Source organism: Zalophus californianus, chromosome 9 (genome assembly GCF_009762305.2).
Source record: "Zalophus californianus isolate mZalCal1 chromosome 9, mZalCal1.pri.v2, whole genome shotgun sequence".
NCBI lineage: Eukaryota > Metazoa > Chordata > Mammalia > Carnivora > Otariidae > Zalophus > Zalophus californianus.
Genome location: NC_045603.1, coordinates 8,368,386 through 8,394,732, shown reverse-complemented (window position 1 = coordinate 8,394,732; position 26,347 = coordinate 8,368,386). Strand labels below are relative to the sequence as shown.

Genomic DNA, 26,347 nt, shown 5'->3' with positions numbered 1-26,347 from the left:
ACCTCCAGGCCTTCATATCTCTCTGCTGGAACATCCTTCAGATCATAGCTTAAAAGATCCCATCCTTTGCAAGGTCTTTCTGTGATATTCCCCAGCATTGTTTGGATCCCCCTGCCCTGTTCTCCCATGGCATTCTGAATTTCTCATTATAACCCCCATTCTATTTTATTATAGTTACTTGTCTCTTTTCACCAGTGAGTTTCAGGTTACACAAGAACCCAGACCATGTCTATCTTGTTCAGCACTGTATCCCCAGCATCTGGCCCACACCCTGGGATACATGGGGGGCTGATAGAATAATTCCACATGGCACCAGCACCATGAAGCCTTTCCTAACCACCTTTCAAAAGTCACTCACTGTTTCTCTAAGAACTCTGCTCATATGACACATTTTATGCTTCATATTCTGTTATGTATCTATTAAAAAAGGATGTATATACATATCGTTTTTCTGTATGCTTGTGAAAAGCAGGTTATCTTATACATTGATGAGACCTTTGAAGTGACTTTCACAAACTTAGCACTTAAAATATTGTGTACAAGGGATGACTATTATTTCTTACAACTGCCTGAAAATCAATTATCTCAGTAAAAACGCCAATTTAAAAAGTAATTATGGAAAGAAATAGATTGATAAATAATTACTCAGGAGCTTAAAATGACCCCCCACTATCTGGTGAAGGACAAACTCTCTGACTTAACATTCAGGGTCCTCAATAATCCAGCTCCCTGTTACCTATTCAACCCAATCTTCTCTTGCAACTACCCTACACCTCCTATTCTAACCAAGTGAAAACTTCACTCTTCCTCACATACCATGCCTAGTCTAGTTTCCAGATCCTGGCTTAGGATATGCTTCCTATCTGAATACCATCTGACTCACCGTTCCCTCCTCTGATTCCTCTCGCCTATCCAAACTGCACTTCTCCCCTAAGGCCCAGCTCTAATCTCACCTCCACTGTGAAGTTTTCTTGACCTCATTTACCTCTTTTTTCTTAGTATCTTATAATCCTCTGTAACCCCTGTACCTCCAATAAGCATATAAATTTCCTAAGTTTCAGAATCATTCTTTCCACTTCTTGGGAATCCCCCAGAGTACCTATCAGAGTGTTAAGTATATGATCAATAATTAATAAATACTTACTGATTAAAGTTTCACACTAGTCATGCATATTATCAGCCCTCAATCATCCATGCTAACAGTAAAGCCACTGCACAGAAAGACAACCTGCTGGAAGAGTCCAACTAGCTTTCATGGTGGGAGGAATGTCTGTATTTGAATTAAGTACTGTGTAGTTGTTTCTAATTTTCCAGGAAGTCACAGAGCTGCCACAAAAGGTCTAACTGCACAATTCTCTTGTCAGGGCCCAGAGCCTGCTCAGCTTATCATTCCATACTGGCAAACAACTGTGTAACTTTTCCTCATCTGTGACACAAAGATAAAAATAAGCAGAGGTAGTCATATTCTAAACATCTGCTGGTTCACACCTTCTCCTAATAGGGAGATCATTGTTTGGGCACAAAAGATCAACTACTCTAACTCTTACTGGGCAAATACCTTATTTGTATTAACAAAATGCTTTTGTAAATAGAATAAAGTGACAATACCAATAAGATTCAGAAAGAGAGATTTGCCAAAGAAAACCCCTGTGATGATCTACTATTAGGATAATTCAGAATTGATAAAAAGCCAAATTCTTCCCACAGTCCATAGAGATTTGCCTCTGCCTACAGCTATTTGCCCTAAGTGAGAGTTTCTAAACTCCTAAAATTCTTTCTGGTTTGCTTCTCTTTCTCATCCAACTGGTCAAATTTTCTTACAACAACATATCCACAACTGAAAAGCTAAGTTTCTCAGCCTGAATTTTTGTTTATACCTGGTAGAAGCTACAGTTTTCTCTCAGAGGGATTTTAAAATGCCTGAGCTTATCTCCAGAAAACTCTTCAAATACTTTCAATAAACTAATGGCAACAGCTTTGCTACTAAAAAAAAAAATTTCCCAACGTCTTCCTCTTTTGGCCACCCCTGCTGAAATCCCCCTCCCCATAAGGGGGAATCTGAGTAAAAACACTGCCAGCTTCAAGTTCCCTTAGGCAAATTTCCAGCCTCAGTCAAGGCCATGAGGTTAAACATTTCTCAATGACGCAGGCTCCCTCAGAGGGAGGAACAAGAAAAGAAAAATCAGAACTTATTCTTCCCAGTGCAGTAAATCAAGAGGCAGTGCCAAGTCCTGAAAAAATTAAGTCTAAGTTAAACTACATACTGTTTGCTCTGCTAAGCCCCCCAGCAGGAGCACAGAATTGAGATGAGAGCTGTGGGATGGGAGAAAAGGCAACCACAGAGCCAGCAGTCCAGCCAGATCGACTAGAACCTCTAGGTTCTCTAGAGAATCTCTAGAATATTAATAATTGTGTATGTTTCCGGTCATGGTATAATTTATGATAACCAGAGCAGCTAAAGCGAAGTGACTGAATTGGTGGTGTGGGGTAAGGAAATGGAGTCCTATATGACACAAGTCATTATTCAGGATTCAAATGTGTATTAGATAGAAGGCGGAGAAACTAAAGAAAAGAACACTTGGGAAAGGACTATAGGGCTGATCACAGAGAAGGCAAGCTCATCTGAGGGGCTGGTAGGGCTCTTGGACCTCTGGCCACCTGCAGAGATAAAAGAATGAAAAAAATCAGAACTCTTCCCCCGGAACTGATTTATAGATCATAGAACTTTAGAGTTAAAAAGGGTCTAATCCTTGGACGCCTGGGTGGCTCAGTTGATTAAGCAACCAAGTCTGGATATCAGTTCAGGTTGTGAGTTCAAGCCCCTTGGGCTCCTCACTGGGCGTGGAGCCTACTTCAAAAAAAAAAAGATCTAATCCTTACAAGAAAATGCCAATGATGAAAATACTGTTAACATTTGTACAGTGCTTTACTTCTTTAAGTGCTTTCATTCATTTAGTTCTTAAATAAAAACTATTTTGTACCTGCTATGTGCCAGGAACTGGGGATACAGAATTAAGACACCACCCCTGCATTCAAGGAACTTATTTCTAATGATGAGATCCACTAAGAATAATGATGTAATAATCACTCTGATGATCTGTACTAAGTACAGGGAGAACATAGGAGAAGGAGCACCTAAGTCCATGTGGGAATGAAAGACCACATGCATCTCAGAAGAAGCAGCCTTTGCTGCGACTTGAAAGAATAGTTAGCAGGCTGGCAAGCAGAAAGAGGAATGGTCAAGACAGAGGGAATATTACATGTAAAGGAATAGAAAATTAAAAGAGCACAGAAGGTTCTGGAAACTAAAAGCAGTTCAGCTTTTAGTTGCTGGAGACTCTGAAGTTGGAAGTGATAGGAAATAACTGAATAATTAGTCAGAGGCCAAAGAGACAAATGTAATAGTTTAAAATTTTACCCCATAAAAAATGGAAGGGGCACCTGGGTGGCTCAGTCAGCTAAGAGTCCGACTCTTGATTTCAGCTCAGGTCTTGATCTCAGAGCATGAGCTCAAGCCCTGCGCTGGGCTCCACACTGGGCATGGAGCCTACTTTAAAAAGAAAAAAGAAAGAAAGAAAGAAAGAAATGGAAGAAGTCTGAGAAGATTAAAAGGATTCAAAGCGAGTATCAGAAAAAGCATTGTTGGCAGCTGTATGCAGGAAAGATTAGAGAAGAGTCACACTATAGGCTGGGAGACCAATCAGAAGGCTACTGAAACCACAGTGAGAAATGACAGTCTGATCAAGGAGAGTGAGACAAAATATGAGAAGTCAAAGCAGAACTAGCATCTACAGAACTCAGAGACGAAACAGATGTGAGGAATATAGGAAAAGAGGAATTGAGAATGACTCCTAATTTTCTGCTTAGGTAACTGGTACCAAGTTAGGAGATGCAGGGGCAGTCTTGGGGAATGGTGACATCATCTTTAAATATGTAAAAAGTCTGAAGTGCATGTGAGTCACCCAGATGTCCAGGTAGGAAGAATGAGTGGATTAAATGAACCCAGAGCCCAGGAAGTAAGTTGGGGTTAGAGATATAGAGGCAGACATCCTGAATAAGTGGTAGCTGAAACCACACATTAGGATGAGATTGCTGGGGAGAATGTGCAGATTGAGGAGACAAAAGGGTCAAGGACTAATCCTGGGAAATACATTTAAGGGACAGCAAGCAGAAGAGAAGACTGCAAAGAGACTGAATAGTATACAGAAAGGCAGAAAGCAAGCTGAAGAGAGAATAGTATCTATAGTTTAGCTGCCCAGGATCTAAATACCTTTCCTATTTGGGGGAAATTCCAAGACGGGGGAAGGCAGGCCGGCCCCTCTTCCTAGTACAGAAGCTGAAGAGGAACAGAGGGTCCCTCTCAGCAGCTTGGCCTCTAGCTCACAAATATAACCCAAGTCTGGACAAAGAGACCCTCCCATCTAGAACTTTGAAAATTGGGGGAATGACACAAAGGTCGAAAATACAACCAGAAATTATTCATGGTGTCTACTGGTGGCAGTGTCACTAGCACCAAGTGTTTGTGGGAGATCAGGACAGCAGCAATGGCAGAAAAGTCCAGTGAACAGAGCCAGTGAGAGTCCTCAGCGGACTGGTCCCATGACATGTTCTTCTCTATGTGCCACCTTGCTCAATTTCTGCTCATTTTCTGACCTTTGTTATTCAGCTCTCTTAAGGCTGTGTGCTATACAATACTCTCCCCAAAAATGTATTTTATGCTTAGGTTAGCCAAGATTACACAAAGAACCCTAGAATACAGAATGAGGAGAAAGCATCAAATAGGGTCAAGTGGTAAAGAAAGGATATTCCTTGGATAAGAGGCCTAAAATGAGCCTACTGCAGAGGGTGACTAGCAGACCAGTTGGTAATCTTGGTGAAATTGTTCACATGTTATTTCATTCCATCCTTATAACACCTTCTGAGGAAATAAAACAGGTACTACATCTTTATTTTAATGATTTAAAAAATGAGGCTAAAAGACACTAAGAGTATTGCTTAAGGTCATATAGTTCTTTTTACTAACCAAGGTTGCCCTCAAAAAGTTATTTTATGAGTGTTCGTGAAAGGAGATGTATTAGTATAGACTAATTCTTTATACCATGTGTCTACTGACACAGATGATGACCACATATGGTTCTCAATCCTAGACTTCCAGCTTCTTTAATTTTAGTAACATAAGAGGATCTTAACAAAAGCACTAGGATCCTGTAGACAACCACCCAGAAACATACCTCAAGGAACATGAGGCTCCTTGCCATCGTCCTTCCACAGCTCATTCAGGGTGCCATGGTCACTACTTAAAGAACACATCATCAGCAACAAGGAGTCCTCAAGTGGAAGAAGGGATCTTCTATCCCTGACCATGAGAACCACTGTGGGAATGAGAGGTTGAGAGCTTTCAAAAGAAGATGATTATTTCTCAACTTCATTCCTTTGGGATATGTCACAGCCAGGAAGGGAGAAATTGGAAAAAGCAGCTTTCACAAGCTGCCAAATCCATGTCCTAGTCTCAGGGGATAATGAGCCAATGAGGTTTTGTGCAGTTGATGTAATGTTGGCAGAGGCTCATGTTTTATGGTTGAACGTGTAGCTTCTTGATATTTAGCTACAGGGCTAAAAGGATGACATCCTGAAAGGCCAAGAAACTCAAACCCATAACACCACCACTTAGCAATTTGCATCTTAAAAGTAATTTGTAAACTTTGACCCATCTTTTTCATGAATAGTTTTTTTTTTCCTAAGATTTTATTTATTTTTGACACAGAGAGAGAGTGTACAAGCAGGGGAAACAGCAGAGGCAGAGGGAGAAGCAGGCTTCCCGCGGAGCAGGGAGCCCGATGTGGGGCTCCATCCCAGGACCCTGGGATCATGACCTGAACCGAAGGCAGACACTTAACCGACTGAGCCACCCAGGAGCCCCTTTCATGAACAGTTTACAAGGGGGTCTGTTAAACTGTAAATTTTCTAAATCTAACTCTTTTACTAGGAAAAGAAAATTCTAAGCACCTCCAAAGAACAAAGACAATTTAGAAAGCTTAAAGTAACAAAAGGAAGAAATCAGAAGGGAAGTTTTCCAAGAAATAAAGTTTGTTTGTGGTACTTTAATCTCACTACCAGCATACCAAGTTTAAAGCTGTCTGACGTCCTTATGAAAACAATTTTGAAACGGAGACACTAAGCCAAGAGCTTTCAGGAGTACCACATATCTCACCAAAAATTGTCAATCTTCACCTTAAAAGTATTCTGAGATGCAGGAGGTAAAATTTCAGTGGGCAGGGAATAGAGCATACAGCCACTAACACTCTTGGTTTCAGCTACTATATTTCAAAATGAACATCTGTCATTTTAATGAAAACTGGTAAATCCTTTGGCTTAAATATGCCACGATGATCTTGCAAAGCCTGAGACAAAACTATACATTAAAAAGAAAACATTTAAATCTCTAATTAGCTGAAACACACAGTGCTCCCAAATATGTACTAGCTCCTTACTTGAAACAGGAAACAATTTTTGGTTCAACCCAGGGAGACATATAGACTGTCACCTAGTGACAGGGATATGAATACTCTCCCTAGTTTATATATCTTGACATTTCACAAAAACTGAGAATGACTTTTCTCAAAATGAATGAGGGAGAGGGAAAGCTGGTACAAAAAAACATGACCCTCTACATTTTATAAAGGAATCAGAGGGTCGTCCCTTAGCAGGATGGTTTGTACTTGTTCTATGAGAAATAGGGTTGGAGCACCTCAATACTGAATGTTCCAGGAGTGGTTTTCTTCTTCCCATTATCTCCAATATTTCATGTTCATATCATTCATCAACATACATTTATTCATACCTATTATGTATCAAGCTAAAAAGATGCTGGATATAAAATAGTAAAACAAATTAACAATAGTCGGCTCAGTCGGAGGAGCATGTGACGCTTGATCTCTGGGTCATGAGTTTGAGCCCCACGTGGGGTATAACGATCACTTCAATAAATAAAAAAAATTAAAAACAAACAAAAAAAACAGTAAGAGGCAGATACATGCCTTCAGAGAGTCTATATAATCTAGTGAGGGAAATACACACTGAACAAACAAAAGAATCCCATAAATAAACATTTAATCTCAAAATATAAGTGCATGAAGAAAGAATGAAAATAATCAGAGGGGAAAAGGCTGGGTGGTGGAAGAAAGGAAGGGGGGGGAGGGCATTCTCTACGACCTGTGGCTAATAGGATAATAAATAAAGCAGATGGGAAATAGGAAGGAGGGAAGGAAGGAAAGGTAGATAAAACCCAGAAAGCCAAAAGGAAGAGGGTGGTGGAGGGGGGCGATTAAGGAGTTAAGCAGGTAAAACTATGCATACTGGGAAACTTACTATTCCAAGAGTACAAATGTTGACTGCAGGACTAGATATTACCTAAGCTCTTACTCTAACTATCTAAAGTAGAATATGATCCCTATGCAAGTAGGGACCCTAGATTCTCAAACACCTTTCATGTAATACCTAGAAAATTCTATGACTACATCAAAAATATACTTCTTTCCCCCAAATTTATCAAAGTTTTTCTAAAAACATTCATACTGCCATGGTAGTTGGGATTAAACATAAAGTTAGCAACACTGATTCAGCTGACCAAAAGCCTAACTGCAAGGGGATCTTCAGGATAAAGCTAATGGAAGATTATTTGCAAACACCTCATGGACTGACTTCAGCAGACATAAAACTCAGCTTTTAAGAAGTCCTAAAAGCTCTGTACTACAGAGCTCAGCAGCAAAGGGAGAAGGAGGCAAGGGACCCTTCTCTTAACAGAGCCAACAAGGACCTTCACATGGAAAATGTTCCTACTCTAAAGATATACAGGTTTAAATTTACTTCCTACCCACAGAAACTATTCGCTACATCGGAAAAAATTTCTAATACACATTTACAGCAAGACACTCAAGAGGTTTTGCTTAGTTTCAAACATACGACACTAGTTTTTTGGCCATGGGTGTAGAGTCAGAAATCTTACTACACCGTAATTCAAAACAGCATCCTTTCTAATCTTCATGAACAGGTACAGACTCACTGTTAAAAGCATGGAAACTTTCTAAATAGGGTTAAGTGTAGAGAAGAGGTCATCCTTATGCAGAAAGGAAGTCTAGGACAACAGAATTTAAGACGAGTATTACAGGGGCGCCTGGGTGGCTCAGTCAGTTACTCATGTGCCTTTGGCTCAGGTCATGATCTCAGGATCCTGGGATCAAGCCCCGTGTATGGCTCCCTGCTCAGCAAGTAGTCTGCTTCTCTCTCTCCCTCTGCCCCCCACTTTCCCATGCTCTCTCTCTCTCAAATAAAAATCTTTTTTAAAAAATACAAATATTACAAAAGACAAGAAGGTTAAAGGTTTTTTTTGTTTTTAATGGTTATGTCATAGAATTCTGGGGAGAGGGATAAGGCAGGAAGAGAAGGGGGCAAAAAATATAGGTAAGCAATGTACTGAAAGAACAGGACAAAGGAACTTAGACAAGTTGGGTAGGCTGTCAGGAGATACTATATACATTTGGAGGATAAAAGGATTTGAAACTCACCAGGAAAACAATATAATGTGGTGATAAAGAGCATTGTTTCTGAAGCCAAACCACCTAGGTGTAATCTAAGCTCTACCACTTACCAGGTGTATGGCACTGACCGTGTTCCTCATCCAATGTGCCCCTCAATTTCACTATCTGTAAATGGGATAGTAAGAGCATCCATCTTATATAGTTGTTGCAAACATTAAAAGAGTTAATATACGTAAGGAGCCTGGAACACCGTGGCACATGGTAAATCCTATTTGAGTGCTGGCTACTATTATGTTATTTTAAATATATTTTTGTATTTTTGTTGGAATTCTCACAAAATCCACTTAGAATTCCATACTCTAGAAATATGCCTCCTATGTTTTGGGATTTGTTTGTCTTTCATTTTCCTGTTTGGTCTCTACTAGTTTTTAATGGTTTGTTTTTAAAATATAAGGCTGTCTCACAGCAATCAGACAAGAAAAAGAAACAAAAGGCATCCAAATTCGTTAAGGAAGAAATAAAACTTTCACTTTTGCAGATGACATGATACTACATAGAGAAACCCTAAAGACTCCACCAAAAAACTATTAGAACTGATAAATGAATTCAGTAAGGTCACAGGATACAAAATCAATATACAGAAACCTACTGCATTTCTATACACTAATAATGAAGTAGCAGAAAGAGAAATTAAGAAAACAATCTCATTTACAATTGCACCAAAAATAATAAAATACCCAGGAATAAACTTAACCAAGGAGGTGAAAGATCTGTACTCCGAAAATTATAAAATACTGATGAAAGAAACTAAAGATGACACAAATAGAAAGATATTCCATGCTCAGGGATTAGGAAAACAAATACTATTGAAATGTCCACAATATCCAAAGCAACCTACAGATTTAATGCAAACCTTATCAAAATAACAACATTTTTCACAGATCTAGAATAATCCTAAAATTTGTATGGAACCACAAAGGACCCCGAATAGCCAAAGCAATCTTGAAAAAGAAAAACAAAACTGGAGATATCACAATCTCAGATTTCAAGATACACTACAAAACTGTAGTAACTAGAATAATATGGGGGCGCCTGGGTGGCTCAGTCAGTTAAGTGTCTGCCTTTGGCTCAGGTCATGATCCTGGGGTCCTGGAATCGAGCCCCACATTGGGCTCCCTGCTCTGCACGGAACCTGCTTTCCCTCTCCCTCTGCCTGCCGCTCCCCCTGCTTGTGCTTGCTCTGTCAAATAAATAAATAAAATCTTTTAAAAAAAATAAAAATATATAAAATAGTATGGTACTGGCACAAAAAATAGATGCATACATCAATGGAACAGAATACAGAGCTCAGAAATAAATCCACAACTATATGGTCAATTAATCTTAGACAAAGGAGGCAAGAATATGCAATGGGAGTGGTATCAAATAAAGCACTGACAGGGCCCTGGGCTGCTGTTGGTTTGAGGAAAAAAGAACATGCAGTGGGAATAAGACTGTCTCTTCCACAAAAGGTGTTGAGAAACCTGGATAGCTACATGCAAAACAATGAAACTGGACCACTTTCTTACACCATACACAAAAGTAAACTCAAAATGGATTAAAGACCTAAATGTGAGACCTGAAACTATACAAATCCTTGAAGAGAGCAGAGGAAGTAATTTCTCTGACATCAGCCATAGCAACATTTTTCTAGATAGGTCTCCTAAAGCAAGGGAAACAAAAGCAAAAATAAACGACTACATCAAAATAAAAAGCTTCTGCACAGAAAAGGAAACAACAAACAAAACTAAAAGACAGCCTGCTGAATGGGAGAAGATATTTGCAAATAACATCTCCAATAAGGAGTTAGCATCCAAAATATGTAAAAAAAAAAAAAAAAAAAGTATAAAACTCAACATCCAAATAATCCTATTAAAAATGGGCAGAAAGCATGAATAGACATTTCTCCAAAGAAGACATGCAGATAGCCAATAGACACATGAAAAGAGACTCAATATCACTAATCATCAGGAGAATGCAAATCAAAACCACAATGAGGGGGCACCTGGGTGGCTCAGTAAGTTAAGCGTCTGCCTTCAGCTCAGGTCACGATCCCAGAGTCCTGGGATCAAGCCCCGCATCTGGCTCCCTGCTTGGCAGGAACCCTGCTTCTCCCTCTCCCGCTCCCCCTGCTTGTGTTCCCTCTCTCACTGTCTCACTCTCTGTCAAATAAATAAATAAAATCTTAAAAAAAAAAACACACAATGAGATACCGCCTCACACCTGTCAGAATGGTTAAAATCAAAGCACAAAAAGTAACAAGTGTTGGTGAGGATGTGGAGAAAAAGGATCCCTCATGCACCGTTGGTGGGAATACAAACTGGTGCAGCCACTGTGGAAAACAGTATGGAGGTTCCTCAAAAAATTAAAAATAGAATTACACTATGATCCAGTAATCACACTACTGGGTATTTACCCAAAGAATACAAAAACACTAATTTGGAAAGATATATATATGTACCCCTATTTTTGTTGCAGCATATTTAAAAATAGCCAAATTATGGAAGCAACAGCACAAGTGTCCAGTGATAGATGAATGGATAAAGAAGATGTGGTATACATATATACAATGGAATATTAGCTATAAAAAAGAATGAAATCTTGCCATTTGCGACACCATGGATGGATCTAGAGGGTATAATACTCAGTGAAATAAGTCAGTCAGAGAAAGACAAATACTGTATGATTTCACTTATATGTGGAATCTAAGAAACAAAACAAAGGAAAAAAGAGACAAAAAAACAGACTCTTAAATATAGGGAACCGGAGGTTCCCAGAGGGGAGGCTGACAGAGGGATAGGTGAAGGGAATGAAGAGTACACTTTTTGTGACGAGTACTCAGTAATGTATAGAATTGTTGAATCACTATGATGTACACACACCTGAAGCTAATATAACACTACGTTAATTATACTGGAATTAGAAAAAAATATATATATATATGGCTATCTTGGTCATGTTTAAGGGAAATAACTGAAGATTTGTCCACCTGTAGGGCAGAGTTTTCAATAGGAAACACTCTTCCAGGGATTAGCTATTGTTCGGCTCAAGAACTGAGGGAGGGCAGGGGAAGGAAATCTCAGGGAGAAAATTCAGAAACCACCTAACAAAGCTGGTTTTTCTAACTTAGGAATTATCTCCCAAAACCGTTCCCTTGAAGGGTTTTGTGTAATATAGCACATTTCCTAGCAAGAGATCAGGGGCTGGGAGACAGAGATGGTGTATATGGCAAAGAAGTTCACACACGTGTTTTTGTTTTTAGCATTACGTAGCAGTGCTACCAACTTTTCTCCTTTTGCTAACTTCCTTTAAGAGTGATTTTAACTCCAATCTCCTCGTGCCCAAATTAGCTCTGGGTACTCCAGAGTGGAGGTGAAAGGCAGTGAATCTGATATGATAATGTTATACCCAATGGAACATTCTTCTGTTGCACATTAAAGAAAAACAGCAGTACAAACCAACAGAATGTTCCATAAACTTAACAAAAATTAGAACAATTACACCCACTCATAGTTTTGAAAAGAAGAGCAACAGAATCATGCTAGTTCAAAAGCATGTAAGAGCACAGTCTGCCTGAAACTGATCAATCTAATTTCACTTTGTAAATTGACTACATGGAAAAATGGTGAGAGAAATAATCAATAGAAGTCAGAGTCCTTGGGTTAATTTTTCTAAGTTGTTAGCCTTATATTAACAAGAGATATGCTAAAGATCACTTTAAGCTTACAACAATTAGAGATAATTTTATGTTTTAAAAATCAATTTTAGTTTAGATATAATAAGCTTCACCCATGTTATGCATGCAGTTCAATGCAATTTGACAAATGCATATACCTGCATTAACTACTGTGACAATAAAAACATACATTTTCATCCCCTAAAGTTCTCTTATACCCTTTTGCAGTTAACTTCTCTACTTCCAGCCCCAGGCAACAACTGATCTGCTGTCACTCCAGAAAAACCTGCATTTTTTTCTTACACAATTTTTTTACTGAGATATAATTCCCATTCCATTCAATTCACCCATTCAAATTGTATAATCCAGTAGTTTTTAGTATATTCTCAAAGGTGTGCAACCATCACTACCTAATTGTAGAACATTTTCATTACCTCCCCCCAAAACCCCATATCCGTTAGCAGTCAGCCAAACCCCATCCCCATCCCATCCCCCCAACACCAGGCCCCAACAACCAATGGCCTATTTTCTGTCTCTGGATTTGCCTATTCTGGACACTTCATATAAATGCAATTTTACACTATGTGGCCTTTTGTGTCGATCTTCTTTCACTTGGCATAATGTTTTCAAGGTTCATCCATTTTATAGACTTTATCTGTACTTTATGCCTTTTCATGGCTGAATAATATTCCATTGTAAAGATCTAGCACATTCTGTTTATCCATTTATCGACTGATGGACACTTGTGTTGTTTCCATATTTGGCTAACACCACTATGAACATCTGTGTACAAGGTTCTGTGTGGACAAATGTTTTCAATTTTCTTGAGTATACATCTAGAAGTGGAAGTGCTGGGTCACAGGGTAACTCTGTGTTTAATTTTTTGAAAAGCTGCCAAACTGTCTGCATTTTTCAAGTAAACTTTTTATGTTGAGGTAATCATGGATTCATACGCAGTTATAAAAAATAATACAGAGAGATCCTATGTTTCCTTTACCCAGTTCCCCCCAATGATAACATCTTGCAAAACTGTAGTGCAACATTGTAACTAGGATACTGACATTGACAGAGTCAAGATACAGAACATTTCCAAAACTACAAGGATTCCTCATGCTGACCTTTTATAACCACATCTACTTTCCTCCCAGCCCCACCTGGTCTTTGGCCCCTGACAACCATCAATCTGTTTTCCGTATCTGTAATTTTATCATTTCAAAATTGTCACACAAATGGAATCATACAGTACATAACCTTTGGGATTGGTTTTTTCACTCAGCATAACTCTCTGGAGAGTCATCCAGGGTGTTTTATGTATCAATAGTTGGTCCTTTATTATTATTATTATTACTGAATAGTATTCTACAGCCTGCATTTTTAAGAATATTATATAAGTGGTATAATCCAGTATGTACTCATCGAGTCTAGCTTTTTACATTGAGAATGTTTTTGAAATTTGTCCATGTTTTTTAATATATCAGTTTGTCCATTTTTATTGCTAGTAATTTTCCACTTTATAGATATACCACAATTTATCCATTCACCTGTTGATGGACATCTATGTTCTTTCCAGTTCGGAGTCATTAAGAATAAAGGTGCTATCAACCTTCATGTGCAAATGTGAGTATGTTTCCATTTCTCTTGGGTAAAGACTTAGGAGTAGGTCTGCTGGGTCATGTGGTAAATACGTTTAACCTCATAAGAAATGCCAAATTGTTTTCCAAAGTGGTTATACCATTTTACATTTCACCAGCAGTGTATGAATTCCCATTGTTCAGTAGCCTTGTCAAGACTTGGTATTGTCAATCTTTTTATTTTAATTATTATAATGGGTGAGTAGTGGTGTCTCATTGTGGTTTTAATTTGCATTTCAATGATGGCCAATGATGTAGAGCATCTTTTCATGTGCTTATTGTCCATTTGCATATTTTTTGAAGTGTCTGAGTCTTTTCCCTTTTTTTTTTTTTATTGGGTTGTCTTGTTACTTGAGTTCTAAGAGTTCTTTATATATTCCAGATGCAAGTGCTTTGTCAGATACACATAAACATTTTCTCCCGTTCTATAGCCTATCTTTTAATTTTCTCAACAATGTACAAAGTGGACAAAAAAGTATTTAAACTTGATAAAGTCCAATTTAAGAGTTTTCCTTTTATAGTTCATACTTTTTGTGTCCTTTAGCTTTCACATTTAGGCGTATGACCCATTTCAAGTGAATTTTTGTGTATGGCACAAGATAAGGGTCAAAGTTTTTTTTTTTTTTTTTTGGGTATACAGATAGCCAGCTCTTTCAGCATTCTTTGTTGAAAGGTTTCCTTTCCTGATTTATAAACTTTTATTTAAATGAGAAATATAAAGAAAAATAACATTACTTTTAAATACTCAAAACCACTGCCATCTCAGCAGAAGATTCCCACACCTTCCCATCTCAGAGAGCACAGGCCTGTGCAGCAAGCTCCTCTGGTTCAGAGAAGAAGCAGTTTAACTTCCAGACAAGTAACATCTTTTTCTGAAGTTATTCATGAGTTCACCGAAAGGAAAGGAGAGAGTAAGCCCCCACCATTTTCCCATGATGCTGTGAGGTGTACTGGATATATTCTCATAACTGTTCAGTATGGTTTCAACCAACATCAACAGAAACAACTAACAGTATAGCTTTCAGCAACACAGAGGGGTAGCATAGGGGGATGCTGTGAGGTGTATTGGATATATTCTCATAACTGTTCAGTATGGTTTCAACCAACATCAACAGAAACAACTAACAATATAGCTTTCAGCAACACAGAGGGGTAGCATAGGGGGCATAAAGAGCAGTGCTTTGAAAGTCAGGACATGGGGAGTCCAAGCTATGTGATCTTAGGTAAGTCACTTAACATTCTTAGCTCCCAATTTGCTCATCTGTAAAATGAAGGATCATCTCCAAGATCCCTTTTCAGGTAAACATTCTAGAATGTTTGTTGTTCTATTTGTTCTTTCTCTCAAAAGTCAAGAAAAATGGTTAAGAAAATGTCAAATTGTGAACATTTCTCAAATGCAGAATACTGTACTAGGAGCAAGTTTTCTTCTCTTTTTGTTTCCTATTTTATCCAATGCTTCCACACTAATTAGACATCATGTAATTTTTCCAACCACTGCATTCTCATCTTCTCATTTTTATCATTTTGAGCAGTGCTTCTCATCTAGGAAATACACCAACAAGTCATCTTTATTTCACCTGTTCACCTCAAAAACAAAGTCAATAAAAATTTCTGTTGGAACAATACTTCTCAACTTTAACATGCACCTAAAGACCTTGCTCAAATGAAGATTCAGACTGTACGTGTGAGGGGGAGCCTGAGACTGTCCATTCCTAACAAGCTCCCAGGTGATAGAGATGCTGTTGGTCCTTGGAACACACTTTTAGTAAAAAGGTGTCAGGAGACTGAGGTCATAGATTCTGTTTGGGCAGCCTAATTAACGTTAACACCTTAAGTTTTCAATACTCTCTACACAACCAAATATTTTATAAATTAGTCCTTATTTGAGGAATATAATCTAATTGATTCTCAAGAGAGTAAACTAAGATAACAGTTCACAAAATCAAGGTCAATTTAATTAATATTTTAATTCTTCAACATAAGGGCTCCAGGTCCTATTTACAAGATACACATGAGGCAATATGAGTTTTGCTTTTCTGAAAAAGAACAGATATTGTCAAGAGGATGTCACATATACCCTAGGGTCAAGGAACAAAATACATAATGAAAATGTACTATCAAATAATTAAAACTTTTTTTTTAAAGATTCTTTATTTATTTATTTGACAGAGAGATAGAGAGCACAAGTAGGCAGAGCGGCAGGCAGAGGGAAAGCGAGAAGCAGGCTCTCTTGCTGAGCAGGGAGCCCGATGCGGGGCTCGATCCCAGGACATGACCTGAGCTGAAGGCAGCCGCTTAACAACTGAGTCACCCAGGCGCCCCTGATTAAAACATTTTATGCTAATGCCATTATTTTATGCCTAAGAGAATTCAGAATTCTTACCCATCAAAAACAAAAAAATAACTTAAGTGTGTTTTTGGTTTATAAAAACTTCTGAAAGGTTCCGCAAATTGAGAGTAGTTAAGTGTGCACAGGAAGGATCTATAGCTCTGCCAAGAACATGGCCTAATACAAACACTGCAAAGATAAATCTCCATAAATCTTACAAAATAGAAACAAAGACAAAAAATGTAAAAGGGATTTATACAAACTAGACTGGTCAGAACGAACAGCTTAATGGGATGGAGTGCCTCCTTAACATGCATTGTTTGGTCAGTGGGGTGCTCTGACTGCAGAAGTCCCAAATCAACAGTTTTAGCTCCAAATCCAAGATACTACACTTTCAGCCATTTTCTCCCTCTTATAAATAACTGTACCTACATGTATACACACACACACACACACACACACTTAAGTATGGCTTTTATCAGAATACAACAGAAATGTATGTTTATGATAGAAAATCACAGATACAGGAAAACTTAAAAAAAAAACCTTACAAAATCCTATTACCCAGTGACAGCCATTAATATTCTAGTATATATCCTTATATCCATTTTTAAGGTTTAAATGGATAAATAGTAAACATTTTCCCACATTTTTAAATAATCTCATGACTACATTAGTTTCCAACCACATGAATGCACTGTAAGTTATTTAACCAATCTCCTACTGTTAAAATTTTTGTTTGTTTTAGGTTTTTTTTACTACTATAAATAATACTGCTACAAACATCCTTATATATAAATCTTATATATCTTTTATAATTTCCTTAGAACAAATTCCCAGAAGTCTTTCAAGGTTAAAGAAGAAACATTTTTTAAAAAGTTTCTAAGAGTTGCCAAATGTCAAAAAGTTGTGGCAAGTTGTCAGAATATACAGGAAGAAATAAAAAACTATCTGCATTTAATAGTATCCAAAATCCCAACAACAAAAGCCAAAAATAACCACAATAACACAAAAAAAATAAAGCACTTACTATGTGCCAGAACCTTTATAACCATTTTACATACATTAACTCATTTAATACTTAGAACAACTATCTGGGTTGGCACTATTATTATCATTATTATTACCATTTTACAGATGAAATAACAGGCACAGGGAGGCTAAGTAATTTGTCCAAAGTCACACAGCTAATTAGTGGCAGAGCTAAGAAACCTGGGTTCCAAAGTCTATGCTCTTAAACACTATACCTACTCTTCTCAAACTCTGATGTCACAATTCCTTTACCCTCTTAAAGTTACTGAGAACTTCAAAGAGTTTTTATGTGGGTTATATCCATCAGTATATCTCAGATAAGAAATTAAAACTGAAAAAACTAAAATATTTATTACTTCTTTACAAAATTTTTTAAAGACTTACTTATTTATTTGAGAGAGAGAGAGTGGGGGAAGAGCAGAGGGAGAGGACAAGCAGACCCCACGATGAGCTCAGAGACCAACACAAGGCTAGAGGATCCTGAGATTATGACCTGAGCCGCAATCAAGAGTCAGATGCTTAACTGACTGAGCCACCCAGGTACCCCTAAAATATTTATCATTTTTTAAAAAAATAACAATAAATCTACTACATGTTAACATGCTTCTACGAAAAATATTTTCTAGGGTGGGGGGGATGGGTTAGCCTGGTGATGGGTATTAATGAGAGTACGTACTGCACGGAGCACTGGGTGTTATACGCAAACAATGAACCATGGAACATTACATCAAAAACTAATGATGTAATGTATGGTGATTAACATAATAAAAAAAAAGAAAAATATTATTTTCCAAAACAAAAAAAAAGTAGTAAAAAGAGTACTACTGTTTTACCATTTTTGCAGATCTCTGTAATGTATAATTTACTAAAAGACAGCTGAATTTTCATATATACTGCATTCAATCTGTTGAGGTATCATACATCATGTAGCTCTGGAAAACTAGAGTGTACACTCATGAGGACAACAGTAAAAGAGGTAAATAATATTTTAACATAAATATATAAAAAGCCTTCATCTTGCACCTACAGACAAGGTCTCAGGGACACCTAGGGGTTTCCCAGACCACTTTGAAAACCACTGCACTAGTTAGTACAGTGCATGCTACACAAAATAGCTGAAAGGCATGGTCTCAAGAACAAATATGCCTAAGGGCGGTCAGGGAAGGCCCAAGTAAGTGACATTTGAACAAAGATCTAAAGTAAGTGAGGGAGCAAGCCATGAGGCTACCAGTAAAAAGTGCCTCCTAAAAAAAGAAGGAATATCATCAAGTACAGAAGCCCTGAAACAGGAGCATTCCCTAAGGTATGCTGGGACAGCAAAGAGAATAGTAAGGCTGGGACAGATCAAGCGAGGGAAGAGGAGGAGATGCAATCTGAGAGTTACAGAGCTGGGGGCAGGTCATGCAGACTCTAGGCACTACAAGAACTTCGGCTTTTCCTGTGAATGAGAACCACTAGAAGGTTCTAAGTGAGAAGGGAGCTGATCTGACTTTCATTTTAAATGGAAAATATAAGTCACTGGTGCTTAAAGTAAAAAACCTGAATGTAAACATCAGTTCCATCTCTTACTGTGTGTCCCGGAGCCTCTCTGAGCCTCAGTTTCCTCTTTTGTAAAATGAGAAGATACAGATACCTCAAAGAGTTGTTGTCAAGATCAAATAAGATAATATACATAAAACACTTTAAGATTATAACACACTATAAACATTTCTCGATTAAGTTTATTTTCACTATGTAATTGCCACATATTCTTCTTTGGTAGGCCCTCTATACTTACCCAATTGCTGCAGCCACCACCCCATTTATGTGACTGCCATTGAGATCAAGGATGCCCCAGACCCCTGACACTATGAATTCAGCCTGATAATGCCCTTGAGCTTCTTGAAAGGCAGAGAAAGTTATTTTTTGTTGTTGACGGCAAAGCAAGGGTTTTTAGTATTTTTTTCCTTGTTGTTATAAAGAAAATCCTTTCAAAAACAATGCATGTGGTAATCATAGAAATGAAGTTCCAAAAAAAACAAGACTGTATGAAACTCACCTTTATTTCATTTGGCACTGATTTAATAAAGCTAAAACCGTGGCTCATGGTCTTGACAGCTTGCCTCATACAAAAGGAAACAAAAGGGGAAAAAAGGATACAGACAGACAGATGAATTCAAATTCCTTTGATCTGGGTCCTAACTCTAAGGGGATCCCAGATAAATCAATGAGTCAGAGAAAAGGCAATAAGATGTAATCCAGAATACTGATGACAACAGCCATCTGTCTACCTGTCTTCTGAGATCACCGTCAAGGTATGAGATCATCAACCAAGCCAGAGAAGGCAAAGCAAGATGGAGACAACCATTGAGGCCTGTAGTATCTGATTCCACTCCTCAGGAGCAGGAGCTAAACACTCAGGCACTGGTTTTTATATCCACCTCTTAAGATGGGAATCAATCTGAGCAGTGATAGAAACCTGCAACAGAAAAACCCAAGGAAAACCAAGATCTCCAGGGAAAATTATAAACAATCTCATACATCAGAGGTCTCTGATGGTTTCTTATAAGTATGTTACAGCACAAAGAGCACTGTCATGGGAGTAAGGAAATGAATTCTCCTTCCATCTCTGCCACTAATTAATAATGTGGCTTCAGGAAATAAATTATCCTCAATGGACCAATTTCCTCATCTTAAATAGAAGACAAGAAAATACCTAAGGTTTCCTCAAGCTCTAAAATCCCTTGAATATAAACAAAAATGTGTTTTTTAAAAGCCCACACTAATATTTAGATTATTAGGAGATCAAAAAGGTAGGTATTGCTGAAAGTTCTGAAGTTTTTCACCAGCTCTATAGATCCCTGAGTGACATGAACCCAAACAAGGGGCCCTTCCTTGTGAACAGGAGTTAACCTATTACCAAAAAGGGCAAAAGTTATTTGTCCACCATCTTCCTTCAACCTTGTTTTTATGAATTACTACTCCCTTCTTTCCAACCCAAACTATTATAAAATATACAGTTCAGAGGCAAACTGTAATGATCAGGGAACTAGAAGTTAAAGAAATATGCAAGAATTAAGCAGGGGCGCCTGGGTGGCTCTGCTGGTTAAGTGTCTAACTTTGGCTCAGGTCCTGATCTTGGGGTCCTGGGTTTGAGCCCTGTACCAGGCTCCGTGCTCAGCAGGGAGTCTGCTTCTCCCTCTCCCTCTGCCCCTCCACCCTCCGCTCCTACTCTTTCTCTCAAATAAATGAATAAAATCTTTTAAAAAAAGAATTAAGTATATAAACATCAAGTGATAAGGGAGTAAATGGACTGAGGAATGCTTTTCAATTATTAATATTTTTAAATAGATAGCATGTATGGGTACAAAATATGAAAGATTCAAAACGCAGATACAGCTAAAAATAAAGAAAACAGTTTTCTAAGGGATAAATCAAAAAGGGCACTAAGAGGACTTCAGTGCATATTGTGCTCCATTTTTTTTTTAAGATTTTATTTATTTATTTGACAGAGAGAGACAGCAAGAGAGGGAACACAAGCAGGGGGAGTGGGAGAGGGAGAAGCAAGCTTCCTGCGGAGCAGGGAGCCCGATGCGGGGCTCGATCCCAGGACCCTGGGACCATGACCTGAGCCGAAGGCAGACGCTTACCGACTGAGCCACCCAGGCGCCCCATATGCTGCATTTCTTAGGTGACCCTGGGATCATGACCTGAGCCAAAGGCAAGATGCTTAACAACTGAGCCACCCAGGCGCCCCTGGAGGATTCATTTCTTAATGCAAAACAGATTTCAAAAATTTTTGATAAAATCTTGATTCAAAGGCTTATGCCTATTTAATAAGGGAAGTATGCCAAACCAAATTTTTTCATTTATTAAAAAAAAACTTACCGAGCGTATACCATGTGCCAATATATAGATGAATATATTGCATTAGATTATTAAATCTAATTAGAGAGATAGGTAAAAATGATAATTCGTCTACATTGTAAAGATGGTGCTATAGGAACAGAGAGAAGGAAGGGTGCACTCTATTCAGATAGGGTTCACAGAAAGGCACATATGAACTGGATCTCAAGGGGTCAGTAAGAGACCATCAGCAGGGGCGCCTGGGTGGCTCAGTCGGTTAGGTGTCTGCCTTCGGCTTGGGTTGTGATCCCGGGGTCCTGGGATCAAGCCCCGCATGGGGCTCCCTGCTCGGAGGGGAGCCTGCTTCTCCCTCTGCCTCTGCCCCCCATTTGTGCTTACTCTCTCTCTCTGGGTGCTCTCTCTCAAATAAATAAAATAAAAAATCTTAAAAAAAAAAAAAAAGACCATCAGCACTAAGGAGGATTAAAGTCTTTATATGCAAGTATGTCTCACCAAAATCGCCAAGTTCCAAACACTAAATGAAAACTGGTGGGGCCCCTGGGTGGCTCAGTCGGTTAAGTGTCTGCCTTCCGCTCGGCTCATGATCTCAGGGTCCTGGGATCGAACTCCGCATTGGGCTCTCTGTTCAGTGGGGAGTCTGCTTCTCCCTCTCCCTCTGTATTCTCTCTCTTTCTCTCAAATAAATAAATAAAATCTTAAAAAAATGTAAAACTGTTAATAAATACACAACGTACCCTGGAACTTTGCTCTAATAGTCAGTATCCTAATGTTTAATATAGGGTAAAGACTTTGCATCCTGAATCTTGTCTAAAAGAGTTTATTTTTAAAATCTTATTAAACAGTAGTTTCACCTATAAAGTATATATTCATAAAAATCCAAATACTGTATTGCTAGAATAACCTATGGCTCATATAGTCTAAATGTCTTGACTTTTTAGAAAGAATGATTGGCTTCTAGCTTATCAAGGCTTCATAATGAGCTTTTTCATTTCTTATCATAAATATAGCTATCATATTACTGTTGCAATCCAGCATAATGACTACAGCTTCAGAAGAAAACAGTAACAACTTTACAGAAATTTTGAGCATTTAGGAACCACATGTACTAGAGCAATCAGTTTGCTATACCCAGTTTCTCTTTTATGAACATAAGCAAAAGACAGAGGTACACATACATGCTATTTGTTCTCTACAGACCTTTCATTCTACCTGTACCCACCACCCTTGTCAATTTTATCCATACTTGTCTTATAAACTATCATCCTTTGAAAGTTTTATGAAGTAGTTGGTCCAACAGATGGGTGGCTAGCCCTGCCCAACATATGTCATAGGAAAAATAGCTCTTAGGCAAGACAAGTTAGTCCCTTTCCCTTATCCAGATGGGAACCAGTGAGACCCCCTTAGGGGAGAGCAAATAATCTTTTAACCTTTATTAAGAAAAGTTACTGGACTGAGATAATCTGTAAGTAACAAAGCAATCAAAGAGGGAGAGAGAGTTCAAATGCTAACTTACACTCCCTAAGATAAAATACGCGCTTGCCCACATATACAACTAGAACACAGAGAAGGGAAACAAAACAAAACAAAACAAGCCCCGAGTCAGTTTAACTAGGAGCTATTTCATCAAAGACAGGTAGGAAACAGATAATACTATCTTGTTTAGAACAGAGCTCAGGGGCACCTGGGTGGCTCAGTCCTTAAGCGTCTGCCTTTGGCTCGGGTCATGATCCCAGGGTCCTGGGATCGAGCCCCGCATCGGGCTCCCTGCTCAGAGGGAGGCCTGCTTCCCCATCTCTCTCTGCCAAATAAATAAAAAAAAAAAATCTTAAAAAAAAAAAAAAGAACACCGAGCTCAACAGATCTGGGGGAGGAAAATGAAAGGCAACAACCTAAAAAGTACAGCATATATGAACAGAAGAACTCAATAAATGACTCCATCACGGTCTTACTTGCAAAACTAGACAGAACAGAATGGTAGCAGTATCTTTCCTCTTTGCCCCCTGTCCATAAAGCTTAAGCTGATAGCATCTGATCCTGTCTTCAGATGGATATCTGTCTCCTTCAACATACTATCTAAGTGTTCCCCAAGGAGAACAGTATGACCAATTCTGCCAGAGACAGTTATCTCCCAAAACCAAGGAGCCTATCTCATTCTAATGAGTGAAAGCCAGTGGAGGGGAAGAGGTCCGCAAATGCCACTTGTATGAATCTTTCAAGATATGCTCTGAAACAGGAAAACACTACAGACTACATTTTAGCAGAAGTCTAAAAATAACGAAAGAACATTCCCTATTTTTAGATATCTAACTTAAAAGTTTCAAAAACACAAAGTAAAGGAAACCATTAAAAACAAACTGGAATTTTAAACTGTTGTAAAAGACACTTTTGAGTTGAGAAAACTGTTTTTAGAGACAGAATTTTAAAAATCCTACATTCTTTCTGTTGACTACTTTCTTGCTCAAACTTCCCCATCTCCAAAACTTAGAGTCTCAATCTTCTGTATTATCAAGGGCATTTCCAAGAACCAAAAGATGATTCAGAAGGTTATACGACAAAATGAGAAAGAAGGAAAATTTTAAAACATGCTTTCGCGAAGAGACATAATAATAAGAGTGTGGATTAGTGATTAAAGACAGTAACGTATAAAACAGCAAAAGGGATTTAATTATTCTACATTAAAAGCAGTGCTACAGATAATAATAAAACACTTAACTAAAGGGAAATGTTTTCTTCCCCTCACTGAACAGTCTTAAGTCAGTAAACATCTAAAACAAAGCTATGTCTGAATAACTAGAGTAACTAGAGTTTGCAACTAGAAAAAACTAATTTTTTTTACAAAAGAAACCCGAACATGCAGTACATTCACTGGACAATTTGTTTACTCCCAGCTATCTTCCATCTCTATTCAAACCTAGTACCCAACCTTATTAAAGAAACCTGTGACAAATAGAATCTGCAGGAAATAACGGAATTACCAGACTGCACGGCCAGCATTAACATCTCAGGTTCCAGTAGAGTCATGACAGATTCTTCTCAGAAACAGCAGCCCACAAATACAATGAAAAAATTCAAAGTCACAGAAGATGTTGTCTTCAGAGGCTACCAAAGCTTTCATAAATTCAGTCTCGTGCCTTATGCTCAGACTGTGAGAACTCACTCCCCTCCTCAGTGCAGTTACCAATTTATCCACCCTTCAAGCAAGTCAAGATGGCACAGAGTTGAATTACTTGCAGACAGGAAACCAAAAGGCGTTCGAGTTAAGACCTATGAAGTGTGGTTAGAACAGTGAGTGAGCTCCTCCTCCTTGCTGTTCGTCTCTGGGGGAGGGGAGACACATAGAGAGAGACCTTCAGAACACAGATCAACTGCTTTTTTTCCCCTTTTCAGGAAGAGAAGATGACGTTTGTTCCAAACCTTCAGTATAAGGGGCATTGCTGCTAATGCAGTTTAGAGCAGATTAAACACAATCCAAACAACCCAATCTTTTGAAACAAACAGCCCAATTACTGATGTATTAGTGGGAGGTGAGGATGGGAATTAGGCACATATACACACATGCATACAGATGAATATGTATGGTGACTTAATTTTCTGTAAAAGAGTTCTATGGGCTTTTTCATCTGTGATATTTATAGATAACAGGTTAAGGAAGTTGAACATTTAACTACAGAAGCGCAACTATTTCTCCACCCCAACTTCAATTAAAATATCTGTTTCAAAAAGTCATCTGAATACATTCCGGAGCTGTAATTTGTCTTTCAGATCTGCCAGTCCGCTAAAAGGGCCCCTTAACTTGTTCCTGTGTGAGACATTTGGGCTGTCAACAGAGAGTTTACTGATGTTATTTGACTTTTCTAAAATGTGTTATGACCTTGCTAGATGTATGGAACACATAAGAAGATAGTTCAAATACATAACAATTACCCTTTCCTGATAAAGAAACTTTAATTCTTTTTCCACTAGCACAGAGCAGGCTCTTCTGAATAAGAATAAACACGGGCATTTTACCTTCCACTGCAAAAACAAAAACAAACCAAAATCCTTTCAAATCACAGCAATTTCATTTATCTGAAGTGAAAAGCTCATTCATTCCCTTTACGGTCCTTTTTACTAACTGATCGTGATAATAAGGATACTAAGATGCCTGTTGGCATATCTGATTGACTTTTAAACAGCTGAAAACTAGAAATCCATGTTTGGTATGTTTAGCTAGAATTCCTCAATCTTTCTGGCTAAGTAGCAGCCTGTATCTTGAAAGTCTGCTGCTGCAAACGCAGCCCCGCAAATGCCAAAACGCTCACAGAGTCAAACCAATGATAAATGAAAGCACTAAGAGACCTCAGAAGAGAAAACAGTCTCAGCATGATTGAGGGCAATATTCTGTTATTAGAAAAAGGAAAGCAATGCAGATTTGGGGTGGGGGAGACTTTGTGGAGGAGAGAAAAAGTTCCTTTCTTTCTCATTCCAAGAACATCATGTTTAAAAGCCAGAAAAGCTCTATATAGAACTGTGGGAATGACTCAACAGGCAATGGAGTGGCAGCCAGTGTGGGCTAAATGCTGCTCTGGGAAGATAGAAGCATTCTCACTGGCCCCTTCTGGCAACCAAATTCCCAACTGTCTTATGAAAAATGGGTACATTTCAATTCTCAGACTACATGGTACTCTGGTCAGAGGTTAACAACTAAAGGAACAGCATCTTTAAAAGGGTGAATCATTCCTTTGTCCCTATGTGGGCTGTACAGTTTGCTGTGTGAGGGTTTTTCAAATGAAACAAGTTCTCACAGTTCTGTACTTACAGGAAAATAAATACAAATTATAAGATTCCTACACAGAGGATGGCAAGAAGGGCAAGAGGGCTGTGTCCTTCCTACCAACATGTCTCTCTTGGCTGTAGAAGAGTGGCAGAAGGCCACGACTGTCAATACTGCAGCCCTACAGAGATACCGACAGTCATACGGTGGTGGGAGCAATAAGACATCACAGTGCATCTGATGGCTAGCTTTTTCCTGTCAAGTCCACTCCCATTATCTCCTCCGCAATGTGGGATAAAAAGAGCTGAAGAAAAGGAAAACGGGCGCCTGGGTGGCTCAGTCGTTAAGCGTCTGCCTTCGGCTCAGGTCATGATCCCAGGTCCTGGGATGGAGCCCCGCATCGGGCTCCCTGCTCAGCGGGAAGCCTGCTTCCCCCACTCCCACTCTCTCTCTTATGTTCCCTCTCTCGCTGTCTCTGTCAAATACGTAAATAAAATCTTAAAA

General features: G+C 38.6%; 1 protein-coding gene across 6 annotated transcripts in view; it reads right to left on the bottom strand.

The window, feature by feature from the left end:
* MRTFA (myocardin related transcription factor A) overlaps positions 1-26,347 on the bottom strand; it is a 193,547-nt gene that overhangs the window by 70,865 nt on the left and 96,335 nt on the right. Inside the window, exon 2 of one of the 6 annotated variants that reach the window (XM_027592266.2) lies at positions 5,232-5,372. The exons of 4 other annotated variants lie outside the window; for them this stretch is intronic. Coding sequence is in view for 1 of the 2 variants with exons in the window: in XM_027592264.2 (XP_027448065.2) it covers positions 24,066-24,111 (46 nt within the window). In the remaining variant the exon portion in view is untranslated. Of the gene's footprint in view, positions 1-5,231; positions 5,373-24,065; positions 24,320-26,347 lie in introns of those variants that run through there. One more of the 6 variants, XM_027592264.2, reaches the window with a different exon arrangement.